The sequence below is a fragment of the Geospiza fortis genome, unplaced genomic scaffold (assembly GCF_000277835.1).
Source record: "Geospiza fortis unplaced genomic scaffold, GeoFor_1.0 scaffold450, whole genome shotgun sequence".
NCBI classification, from domain to species: domain Eukaryota; kingdom Metazoa; phylum Chordata; class Aves; order Passeriformes; family Thraupidae; genus Geospiza; species Geospiza fortis.
Window position 1 is genome coordinate 1,665,377 of NW_005054416.1, and position 12,685 is coordinate 1,678,061.

Here is a 12,685-nt window from a genome sequence, read left to right on the forward strand (position 1 = left end):
CTCCGTCGGGGGAGGCAGCAGAGCACAAGGTCGTCGCGGCAATGAGCTGGTTGGCAGAAGCAGGGCAAAGCAGGTAGGGACAGGGAAGCAGGACCACAGGGAGGAAAAGGTGAGGGGTCGGGGGGAAGAAGGGCCAAGGTGACCTTCCCAGCGAGCTCCTGATGCCTCCAAGAAACCCAAAGCAAAAGGTCTCATCATTTTGTCACAGTTAGCCACTTTGATATGCTAAGGCTCCTTCCACAGCCCGACTGTACAGACATTCTTCATGGGAATCCGAGCCTTTGCCCTACCGGGAGGTGGGGCGGGTTGCTGACAGCCTGATCATGGAGGTTTTTTCAGCCCTGATTGGCTGCCAGGCGAAGCTCTCAGAGGAACAGGGTTACCACTACATGTACAGACAGCCCTTACAGGAATTCTTCACCTCATGTGTAACATACGTCGACCCATAAAAACAAATCAGATTGATCCCTCTCGGGAAGATATGCAGTAAAGTTTAGAGGTGTTTTACTGAGAACCGTGCAAGCAAAGCTGACTCACACGAGTCCTGGTGGTAGGACTGGCAGGTTGCCTGGCCTCACAGGAACCCTGACTGGTTCCCATCTTCTCTCTGTTGTGGATTATCCACAAGGATTGCCCTCTTCTCCTCACTCTTCTTCTATGTAACTGCTGCATGGTAGGGATCTCAGATCCTTCTGACCACCAGCTCATGCATGCACCCAAGTATAGGTTCATCCTGAAGGTGCTCTCCCTTTCCCACAGATCCACAGCTGGTATGAACTAGGGAGAGAGAGGTGGGGGGCAGTGTTGGAACCATCAGTAGCTGCTGAACTCCCTTCCCAAACACCACTTTGCTGCTGGTGCCATCAGCATTGTGCTAACATCGGTTTTCCACTGAATCCATAGGCATGAGTGTGCAGCAACAGGCCTGGAAGAGAGGTGTGGGAAGATTTTGCTGGAAGCTGAGGACCCCTAGGACAGTCCTTGCAGCCTCTTTGATATTCTTTGCCATGTTGGCTCTGCTAAACTCCTATACGAAGCATCTTTGATGTGCAGGTGTGTGATATATTGGGAGTCTAATCCTTCCCTGCCTCCCTCCTGCAGAACAGGTGCTGGTGCTGCTGCCCAGGCTTGGGCTGGCTACTGCTGGAAAGCTGCACAGAGTGGGACACTGAAATATTGGAAGCTTTGGCGCAGTTGAGTGATAAACATCTGCTTTTGTTTAGCTTCACTCTGCTTGTTTTCCAGTCTATGTGCATCTTCCCTTCTGTTTATCCTCACAGTGGTTTCTGGAATGGTTATTCAGTCCCTTTTCCACACCCTCTGATCCAAAACCAGCTCTCTTTGATGTTCTTCTAGTTACTTCTTGTCCTGGGAATGGGAGTTAGAATCCCTCCTGTGTATGGATTAAAGCTGACTTGACATGAGAAGGATGAGCACATGATTTCCAGAGAAAACCCCTTTCCCAGGAACTGCTGCATGCCCAGTTACACCACTTGTGTCTCACCATTCTCAGTGTGTAATGGGGATCTGCACACTTGTGCACTGTGGTGAAACCACAATACTCATGCTGATATTTTTTATCATCCAGACAATTCTAAGCTGTGTGGCTGCTGGAACCATCCAGGCAGTATCACAAGTACCACAAGTACCTATCTCTGAATTAATTCCTGCTTGTGAATTCCATATATGGATAAAACTCTGTGTTCCTGAATACAGGGAAGCAATTACACTAAAGGTCAAAGAATTGGCTTTCTGCTTTTGTGTTGGTCAGAGAGCCTTTCCCAATTTCCTAGTGGTTTGTAACTCAGTTTCCTTCCCTGAGTATGTGTGTGGTCCCATGGCTTTTTGGGCACTTAAGGTGTATGAGAAGCAGACAGAGAGGCCTTCGTGCCCTTCAGGTAGGGGATTTTTTCTGGACCAGTTTAATACAAAGGAAATTGGTGCTTAATTAGCACTTAGTTCATTCCACTGATAGAACTTCCAAGGGTGAGCAAACAGGGGGAGCCTTTCCTGGTGGTGTCCTTGTGTCAGAGCTGCAGAGCGAGGCTGGGCCACAGATGGGATGATAACAGAGCTGCAGACTCGGCTCTTCCTGGAAAAGTGACTTAGTACAGAACAGTATTGTAGAGATCTGATAGAAACAGGCTGGTTCCCAACTGGATACACAAACTTAGGTGCCTCATTTTATGTTACACATCATTGACTATAGTGTGTTTTGGTATTATATTTATTGTTTATTGAGCTTTGGAGTCATTAAATAGCGCAAATGAGCTGTCCTGCTCCCATAGAGCAGCAGTTAGGATGCCTTAGCTTTAAATAGCAGGAGCTGTGCTCTGTGTTGGGCAGTGTCAGTGGTGGTGGTGGGACTCACACAGCTCTGAAGTGTGTCTGATGTGAGGGGTTTGCACTCTGCCTCCCTCCTTGTACCATCTCAGCCCTGTGTTAGGGGCTGGGAACATCCTTATCCCTTTTGAAGGAACTGTTGCAAGTGCTGGAGATAAAGGCTTCACCAGCACGGAAGTTTTTTAGCACATAATTCAGTATTTTGGCAGTTCTGACATGCACTCAGTTGCTTTCTTTGTACTTCTTAGTTTCTGTAAATTTGTTGAAGGGTCATGGTTTGTTGAGCAAATTTCAAGACTGAGGATCTCCTTCAAATTTTGTTTCCATCTTTCCCACAAGTCATTTTGATGTCCCTGGATAAGTCCTTGGCCTCACTGTGCCTCAGTTGAAAATAACACTTCCTTCCCAGAAAGCTCATGTGCAAGTTTGCAAAGTGTTAGGAGTCTCTGAGTAAGGTTACATTTGTGTTACTTAGAAGTCCTGGGGAATGATATCCCAAAAGAAAAGCAAAGCAGGAGCCCTCCAGCCCCCATGTTTATATGAACTTACAAAATGTGTCACGATATTGCAAAAAAATGGAAATATGGAGAGATTGATAAGGTTTTTCTGAATTGCAGCATTTTGTGTGGGATTAGTTAAATACAACTGCTCTGGCTGAATTTCATGTGGCTGTTAAGAAACAGTTCTGGAGTATCATTAGTAATTAGGTTGTGGTTGAGTATCTGATCCTCTGGTTAATATCTCCATGTTGGCTTTACTGCATTTTTTGCTAGGGGAAAGACATCTGGGAATTTAGGGTGAGTGGAGTAACAAAGGCTCAGTGTCTCTTGCAATAGATATTTGACATTTGCAGATCAGGCCCAAAATGAAGAGATTAAAGGCAGGACTGACATGTTGGTGTGCTTGGGCAATGTAATTTTTCTGAGTGTGCATTAATCCAATGTTTATATCAGATAAACTTTAGGATGGGGACATTACACATACTCACTAAATTCTGTGCCAGAATTGCTGGGGGATAATAAAGAGATTCAGGAAATGCGTTAATTGTATTTTCTGTATAAGTTGAAGAGAATGAGTGTTGAAATCCCACAAATGTTTTAATTGGAATAGCCCTCTGTAAAGCAGAGATGCTTCTGGAGCCCTGCCCATTTGAAAGCAAGGTGGAAAATTAAATCAGCAAACAGCTGGGGCATCTGAATGCTTTTTAAGAAAGATTAGACCAATTCAGGGTTGGAGAGTATGAAATTAATCTAAAAAGGGTTGGACAGTTAAGAAATATGTCTCTGGTCAGCAAACAGTGCCTTGTGTACTCCAAACTAGTAGTGATACTCTTGGGAATTGGAGATTCTGCATTTTGTGGAGCTGTTTCTGTGAGATCTGAATGTGTCTGGCTTGTTCCTCTCTCTTATCACACCTTTTCCTTCTCCATGGTTTGTGCATGGCCGGAATTGCCTTGTCAAATAGGACAAAACCAAATCACACCCCTGGCAGGCCGCAGCAAGAGGCTTCTCTGCCTCCACCTCCATCTGCCCGGAGTTTTTTAATTTAATTTCTGTCACGGTAATATCAAGGTTTTGAAGGTTGTGGTTTCACAGGAGAATAAATACTGTGCTCTCAGGTCATACACTTGTAAATTAAGCCTTTAATCTCCTTATGTGTTGAGTCAACTCCTGGATGAACCTGCTTGGCCTGGAGGAAGGGATTCAGCTTTTTTGGACTTTTTAACTGTTCCAAATACATTTAAGCCAGGGTTAGCACATAATTAATTTGGGATTGGGTTTGGATGCCATTGGTTTGGGACTTCTGTCCCTCATTGCTGAGTGTGTTGCAGCTGTAACAGGTACAGCAGCAGCACCTGACTGGGCTTGAGTTGTTGTGAAGTGATTCTGCAGCCAGAGTGGGCTCTGATCACCTCCAGAGGACTGATGGAGTTACAGCTTGTTCTACAGCCCTCTCACTCTTCTGTTTCAAGAAGGAGTAATGATTATGGTTAGTGCTGCTCCTAAAGTCTAAGGTGTCTTAATTTTGTTCAGGTTTTTTTTCCCCCTAATCCCTTTTGGTGGGCTATACCTTCCCTCCAGACTCCTTTGCCTCTTTGTGAATTAGGATCACTGGACTTGACCCAAAATTTGGCCCTGGAATGTGCCACTTGGCCCTGTTACCTTGGTGTTTTCCTCATGTTTCCTGTGCTAATCTCCCAGTTCCCATGTGTGGGGGGTTGCAGTTAAACCCCCCAGTTTAAGGGCAAGTGTGTGGCTGGATGGGGCGGGGAGCTGGGCTTGGAGGAAATGCTGTACTGAACTGGCAGTTTGTCACCTCAGGCCGTTTTCTCACAGGCTCCCTGCCCTGTCTCCACATCAGGAGACAGTGTCCCTTTCCTATAAGTGAGGAGTGAGGGGCCACCCTATCCTGTTGAAACTGCAGTGTGGGGCTGGGCAGACACAGTTCAGCATGGGGACCCTCCATCCCAGCACCCTTTCCAACCCCTCACGTTGTGCTCTGGCTGGGAAATGACATGTCTGCTGTGTTCTCCTTGCAGCAGTACCAGAGCCAGTTATTCCAACAAACAGAGGATGTGGATGGGAAGACAGAAATCATCATCAAGGTAGGCTGGGGATGTCTCATGTTGTGAAGAGCCTTTTGGTCTTTGTCTTATTCCATTTAAAGACTCAGAGGTTTTGTCATTGCTATGGAATCCTGTGCTCTGTGTCTGGCCTTCTGGCAAAGGAGCTGAGCCCTTCCTTCCCTCGGCCAGTGCTCCAAGCAGTGTCTCCCCTTTCCCAAGCATTCCAGTTTTCTATGCTCCTTTACCTGAACAGGTTCATCAGTCTCCCTCACCTCTGAGTGGTGGTGCTGCAGCTCTGGTGGGTGGCTGTCACAGAGCTGTGACAGGAAGAGAATTTGCTTCCTTTCTGTCCCATGAACTGGTTTTCATAATTACACAGTTTCCTCTGGTATTTGGAATGGGAGTTAGTTCTGGACCCATGACTGAAGCCCTTAGAGCTGTGTTGCTCAGTTCTCTTTCATATCTACAGGTACAACCATGCCCCATGTATTTTCCACATTTTCCAGTTACAGCCCCAGTCAAGTGTCCCCTCAGGGCAGGTTTTGCAAGTCCCAAATCACAGCTTTAGACCATTTTTGGTGTCCCAAATCCACAGCTGCACATCAGGAGCACAAACACAGTTCAATGTCACCAGCTGTTCACTGCAGGTACATGGAAAGGTGTGAAAGAGGGTGTTAATCAGAGCACTGATTTTTGGGGTGGTTTTGCTGGAGGAACTGATGAGCCCACAATACTTTCACAGCCCAGCAACACTTCTTGTCACTGCTGCTGATGTGCTAATGATTTGTCAGGCATTTAATGAACTGGAAGTGGAATGCTCTGTGAAGTGCTTATTTTGGTGGCAGTTCAATGATGTTTCCACCTAAATATACAGGTTATGTTAATTGATGTCACCAAAATAAGATTAAAGCGATAGACACAAAAACATCACTTAAAAAGCAGGTGTGATTTTTCACCTGTGTATCCTATCTCGCCTTGCTTCTGGATTTAAATCCTGGGCTTCTGTTAGAGCCTTCTTAATTTGACTCCTGTTTCCATCTTGGTACACTCCTTATGTAGTCATGACTGGGAAAGGACCAAGGAATATGTCCCATAGGAGCAGATCCCTTTTTCCTCTCTAAAACTAGGGGGAAATAGCTGAAGGGTCCCATCCGTATTCTTAGTCTGTTGTCCTTCCTCAGACCTTCTCTTCGACATACACAGGATTATAAACCCAACAAAACCACCAACGGAATCTGCCTTTAAACCTTTAAACTTGGGATCACCTCAGAGCTTGTGTGTCAACAGCCTGTGCACAGCCTGACATGTCTGGGTGGGATGCACCCGACTCCTGCAGTTACCTGACTGATGGATACCAGACCTATCTGGAGGGAGGTTTCCCTGGGGTGGTGGGGATGGATTTCCATGACCACTCAGTGTCCACACACAGTTTGGGAGGGCTTCCTGCCCAACAGAAAGAAAAACAGAGGTGCATTCCATTTTTCAAATGAAATTTCATTTCCTGCTAAAAGAGCAAGGAGAGTGGGTCTCTGAGGGTGTATCCAGAGGCTACTGGGCCTGTTTGTTGTGGGTTGTGTGCTGAGGCTATTTTGGGAAGTGGGAGCTTTCCCACTGCTCTGGCATTCCAGTCATCACAGCACTGCTGTTGCTCCTTGGTGATGCCCCTGGTTTGTCTCTGTGTGACTTGTCCCTCTCCATCCCTTCCCTCAGCAATCATGCGTCAACTGCGGGCGGGAGGCCACCAACGAGTGCACAGGATGCCACAAAGTCAACTATTGCTCCACATTCTGCCAGCGGAAGGTATCAGCCTGCTTGGGACTTGGGATTCAGTTTCCCAGAGGGGACTGTGTGACCCTGGGGACAGCCAGGCTGCTTGGGCTGTCACCTGATAGGTGTCAGTATGGAGGGAGGAACGGACAGCAGAGCCAGGCAGTCAGAGCAGAGCCTTGCATGTGTTAAGCACTCCAAACCCATCCTGCCATCAGGATCACCAACAAGGCTGTAGTCATGGGCAGGTCTGCAAGTCAGGACAGGGTTAAAAGAGTAGAGAAGGTCCCCAGGTTTGCGCACACCTTCCCAAAGGTGGCCCAAACAATCCAAGTAACACTAGAAATGAAGCATAGACACCTCACTGGGAGCTGTGGGGAGCTGGGAGCACTTTTACAACCCCTTCCTGCTGCTTCCTTCCTTCCCTGCTGCTTCTGCCATGGAACTGAGGACATAGTTCTCCTTTCCATTATTTGCGGTGCGGCAGGTGATACGGTGGGACAGACTCTACAGTTGTGAACTTGGGAGGTGGGAACAGTGGGAAGTACAGTGGAGGAAGCTGCTGTGTGTCATGTTTCATTCCAGTTCATTACAGTGATCCTTGGCCCTTGCTTGGAGAGAAGGATGGTTCAGTTTAGCCATTACAGCTCTGCTGGGTGGCCAGGTTCAGGCTGAGTCAAGCTGTCCTGAATTCAGTCAGTTCCAGAAGGAATCTGTTCCTGTCCTAGCTGAGCTAAGATCCAGCACAGCAATGTCCCTCAGGAGCACTCAGTGTTGAGAGCTGCCTTTCAGAAGAGGCTTTAAGTCAAGGTTCTGACTCAGTTTTAGTAAATTTTCCATCTGACTGGCACTGATTATCCTGGATTGTGATTTGTGTGGAGATGGCAGCATTCTGCTTAGTCCGATTCCGCCTCTTATATTGATCCAGTGCATGGCTCCTTTGTCCTCCATCATTGGTCTGGTTTGTGGAGAGAGAGTGCTTCTCACACAGAGAGGGCCCTTCTCCAAGGGCCTGTTCTGCTCACAGCCTTTCCCTCTGCTCTCCCCTGGCAGGACTGGAAGGACCACCAGCACATCTGTGGCCAGTCAGCCACGGTGACGGTGCAAGGGGACGAGGTGCACGTCCCGGACAATGTGATGGAGAAGGTCACCGTGTGAGGGCGCTACCTCCACAGCCGTTCCTGGACACGCAGGGCCGGCTGGATCGGCAACCAGCGGGAACGGTCTGTCCTGTGCCAACAGCACTCTTCTCACTAGCAGACTCATTTTTTATTGATTTTTTTGATACTGTGACAGCACTTGTCTATTCCCAATCCCCTTCCAAAGCTTTGGATAATACAGAGACTGTGAAAACCTCATCTGGAACCCTCCCCCTTCCATCCCAGCCCCAACTGGCTTTGGTAGGCTTTGCCTTTGCCTGACTGGATCCTCCACCATGTGGATTACAGCAGTCTCCTCATCTCTCTTGAGATGGATCTGAAGCAGATGCTGCAAGGAGATCTGCCTGTGCTTCCTCCTACTGGGACTTCCCTACCTCTCATTAGAGAAGAGAAACAAATCTTTGGTTTATTTAATTGCCTTGACAAAGTCGGTACAAGTTCTTAGTTTGGCACTGAAAAGATTTTTGGGTTTCCCATGTTCCCTCTGTGCTGGGCAAATCTGGAACACATTGGACTTCTCCACTTAAATATAGTTGAAAAATAACATGTTGTTAAATAAAATGTGCTGAAAGCACAAGTGTGCCCAGTGGTTCCCCTTCATTCCCCGGGCAGCACTTTGTGGTACAGGTAACTGCTCAGGTGAGTGCACTGACAGCTGCATGTGTGTCTGTACACCCTGTCTACCTGGGAGGGGTTTTCTCCACAGGGAAGCACAGCTTCATTCCACAGCGTGCCTGCAATGTCACTCATAGCATCCAGCTGGCCAGAATCAGATGGGATCAAGCCCAAGGTGAGCACAGGTGGATATGGTGCTGTCCTGTCTCTGTCCTGTAGGAGCTGCTAATTAGAGATGTGCTGATCATTAGGGAGTTACTTGCTTTGTTCACCGCAACAAAATAATTTTAATTATTAATCTGCTATTTTAATAGTCAATTAAATCCTTTATTTGTTAATTAAGTTAAACCTTTGTATGTGGTTGGAGGTTTCAGAGGAGTCTTGACAGGTGCACAAGCCTCTGGTTGTTTGGTTGGGTTTGTTCTTAGCTCCAGGCATAGCCCCCATTAGGGGTCACAACTGCCATGAAGGGTCACTGTTGTTTGCTCTGGTTGAGGGGTCACAGCTCCTGTGAGGGGTCATTTGTCCTGGCTCTTGTTTGCTCCAGTTTGGTGATGGTGGATGAATATGGCTGTTCAGCTCCTGCTCCAGGCAGGGTCACCTGAACCACAGAGTGACCCAACCCAACATCACACACTGTCAAACAGAAAATTCTATCCTGACTTACAGGAAACTTAAAAAGAGAGGAAAATGCCATGGAAAAGACTCAAAGGTGAACTCCAGGGAAAAGACTAGAGGTTTCTGACAAATCTATTCCTTCCACTTTGCCTCTTAAGGGTCTGCTAGGTTGCATTCCATGTGTTCCAAGGCAGTAGGAGCTGGTTTTCCATCTCTCAGGGGCATCTCTCAGAAGTGCCCTTGGTGGTTTTGCCAGCGGCACCAGCTCCTGAGGGGCATCGGTCCTCATTCTCCCATGGAGGGAGGTGACAGGGCTCCCACAGTCGGTGGCAGGTGGTTAGTGTTACTTCCTGGCTGCTTCCTGGGAAAGTTATTCCTCTTAACACAGAGCTGAGCAGGCCCAGGGGGCAGCACTGCAGTGCCATAGAGGACGAGGAGCTGGTGGCCCCAGCGTGCAGCTCTTCCAGAAGGAACCATACTTCCCACGAAAGCCAAGCAGGAACTGAGGCAGGATGGGAACAGAAATTATATGTGATACTCCTGGGAAAGAAAGAACAGGCAACTCCTTCCATTCCCATACCAAAATGCTCACTCCTGCTTTCCAAAGTAATACTTGAGTGTTGGGAATGGTTTCTGCTCACACTTAAATGCTGATTGCCTGTTGTCTAGAACTTGGAGACAATTAGTTAATTGAGAAGACAGTCTTGATTGAGCCCACAACAACACAGCTCATTTACAGGGTTTCTTGCATCCTGCATTCAAATGCAGCAAAGACAGCTCTGAAACAGCACCTCTGGAGAGCCCACGATGCCCTGGTACCTGGGGCAGTTGTGCCCCAACCCATCATGTGCCAGCTCAGAAATGCACAATACAGTCGTGGGAATTGAGTCTGTTTGCTGGTGAGAAATTGAGCACTTGCTATTTTTAGTCAAAGGAACACTCTAGACATCCCCTTTCCGTTCTGCTTCCAAGCAAATTCCCTCATGGAAAGCAACAATCCTGTACAAAGTCATTACTTGGAAGACTGTAATTTTCTGCAATATTCTTTTTCTCCCCTCCGAGCCTCAGTGACGAGCATCACCTGTCCCACTGGCCACTGTGGCTGTCACTGCGTGCAGGTTCACCTAAAGGTATGAAGGATTTTTTCCTGAGGCTGGAAATGGTTCCTGGCAGGAATCATGTGGCTTCACAGGAAATTCTGGAGCACTAGCAATTACATTATGGTGCCTTTGTAAGACCCTTGTAAAACATGAGTGAAATCAGGTTTTGGGTTTAAAATTATCAAGGATAAGGGGAAAGCAGCTTGCATAGGTAGATTCACCCTCACCTGACATATGGACATCTGGAAATGAGCTTGGTACCCTTGTCTGGTATGTGGACATCTGGGAAATGAGCTTAACAGCCTTTTTTTCCCCCAGACTTGTGTCCATGTCACCTCACAGCCCTGTTTAATACCACCCCAAAAGCCAGAAGATTAGAAATTACAATTATTATCCCTGCTTACATCAAACAGCAACTGTTAAAGAAGAGGCTACACTTGGCAGTTCCACTGGGAAGAGGATTCAAGCTGCATCCACTGGCCCTCACCTGTAACACCTTACTACAAGGACCTGGGGAGCCCCTTCCTTCAGCTGCCAGCTCTCCTTATCCTCCCCTCATCCCCAACAAAGACAGCAGACCAGAGGCAGATCTTTAATGAACTATACAAAAAATGACCCAGTGGTTCCTCCTGCACAGAGGGCTCAGCAGAAGAGGTGCAAGACTTTGCGGAAGAAGTTCCTGAACTCGGCGTTGAACACGGTGTAAATGATGGGGTTGAGAGCACTGTTGACATAGCCCAGCCAAGTGACAGTGCTGGTGACTTGAGGGGGGATGGAGCAGGACTTGCAGAGTGCCCTGGTAATGTGCACCACAAAAAAAGGTGTCCAGCAGAAGAGGAAAGCACCTGCCAAGAGGACAATAAAGAGAGAAGGTGATGTGAATGTTCAAAAGGGTTTAATTTAACAAAGCCTGAGCCAAAAAAGACAGACACAGCTTGGGCACTCAGGGAAAAGGCAGCAGTTGTGCTGACATGTGGAGCTGTCCTTATGCCCAGACAAAAAACTGGGATGTTATTCCTGTCCTAAACATTGATGAAAAGTCTTAAGTTAGTCTTGCTTTGGCTTTGAATGTAAGATATTTGGAGTCACAGGTTTGCCTTGGAGGGAGGTTGTGTTATAGACACTGTATATGTTCTTTCCCAAGGGTGGTGAGTTTTGGCACTGCTCTGGATTCACCCAGGTCCTGCCAGTGTGAATGCTGTGGTGTGACAAGGTGGCACATTTCCCAGCCTCCCCAGCCATCCCTGACAGCCACTTACCGACAACGACCGGCAGCACCCGCATGGCCTTGCGCTCCCGGCCGTTGATCTTGGCCCGCTTGTGCCCGTGCCCTGGGTGCAGGTACCTGAGGTGTGGGTAGGACACAGTCTGGATCCCACTGTTCATCCCATGCTCCCCAGGGAGGCAGGCACGGGCATAGGGGCTGCACTCCAGCAGCCCCAGCCGGGTCTGTTCTCTCTCCATCAAGGTTGGGGGGTGATACATCTTCCTGTTGGCTCCATAGATGCAACCTCTCAGCTTGGCCTTCCGGGCTTCTTCCCAGCGCTTGAGTCCTTGGAACATGCCACAGTACAGAACCAGCATGACAGGGCATGGGATGAAGAAGGAGCAGATGGAGGAATACACGATGTAGTTGTCATCCTCCAATTGGCACAAGCTGGGGTCCCGGTCTGGGACATTGTTGAGGCCAAATATGACTGGGGATGCCACAGCAAAGGCGAATATCCAGGTGGTGGATATAAGGATCAGCTGCCGCAGGTCGATCTGCCGCCGGTTGTAGTTGAGTGGGATTTGAACAGCGATGAACCTGCCAACACAGCCCCGGGTGAGTCAGTCCTGGTGTGGTGGTGGCACCGTGGTAATGTAACCAAGGGGCCCCAAACTCCTTGCCACTGTCCTTTCCCCCTTTACCAACAGCCGAGGCCTGGGCTACAACCAGAACAGCCAAGGGACAGCTCTGGATCATCACATAACAAGTTTCAGCTTGGCCACCACTGATGGGACACAAACCTGATGATGGAGGATGTTAGGGCAGAACAGCCTCCTTAGGGGAGGGCAGAATCCTCCCTCCCTGGGACACTGGCAAGGGCCTATGTAAGCAGTGTGCTGCCCAGGCACAGCCAGAGCAGGAAGCCACTCACCGATCCACGCTGATAGCACACAGGTTGAAGATGGAGGCCGTGCACAGCATCACGTCCATGGTCATCAGGGCATCACACAGCACTGTGCTGAGGGACCACACTCCTCCCTGGAACTGAGAAGATCCCTGGGGTCAGTAGATGCTATGTCCTTTAAAATGACAGGAACACAGCCATGCCTCAGTGCTTCAGCCACTTATGTTTGCTCCAAACAAGCAGCCCAAAGCTGAATGCTCCTCCCATGGCACAATGCTCCCAGCGCAGCAGCAGCACATGGGAATCAGCTCCACACAGAGCCCACAGCCTGCTCAGGGCTTGTGGTTCTGGCCTGTCTGGACAACTGAGGCCTCAGACCATCAGTACAGCCAAGTGAGTCAT

The 12,685-nt window shown here is 48.4% G+C and overlaps 2 protein-coding genes across 2 annotated transcripts in view; one reads left to right on the forward strand and one right to left on the reverse strand.

Moving 5' to 3' along the window:
• Window positions 1-8,413, forward strand: part of DEAF1 (DEAF1 transcription factor) — a 19,224-nt gene extending 10,811 nt beyond the window's left edge. Inside the window, 3 exon segments of the mRNA XM_031061499.1 lie at window positions 4,883-4,948; window positions 6,620-6,709; window positions 7,730-8,413. Coding sequence (XP_030917359.1) covers window positions 4,883-4,948; window positions 6,620-6,709; window positions 7,730-7,834 — 261 coding nt within the window. The 3' untranslated portion in view covers window positions 7,835-8,413.
• A 2,228-nt stretch (window positions 8,414-10,641) lies between these two features.
• Window positions 10,642-12,685, reverse strand: DRD4 (dopamine receptor D4). The gene is made up of 4 exons (XM_005426485.2): window positions 12,671-12,685; window positions 12,311-12,435; window positions 11,429-11,976; window positions 10,642-11,014 (listed from the first exon to the last, which is right to left on the reverse strand). The coding sequence occupies exons 1-4, from the start codon at window positions 12,683-12,685 to the stop codon at window positions 10,812-10,814; spliced, it is 891 nt and encodes a 296-aa protein (XP_005426542.2). The 3' UTR covers window positions 10,642-10,811.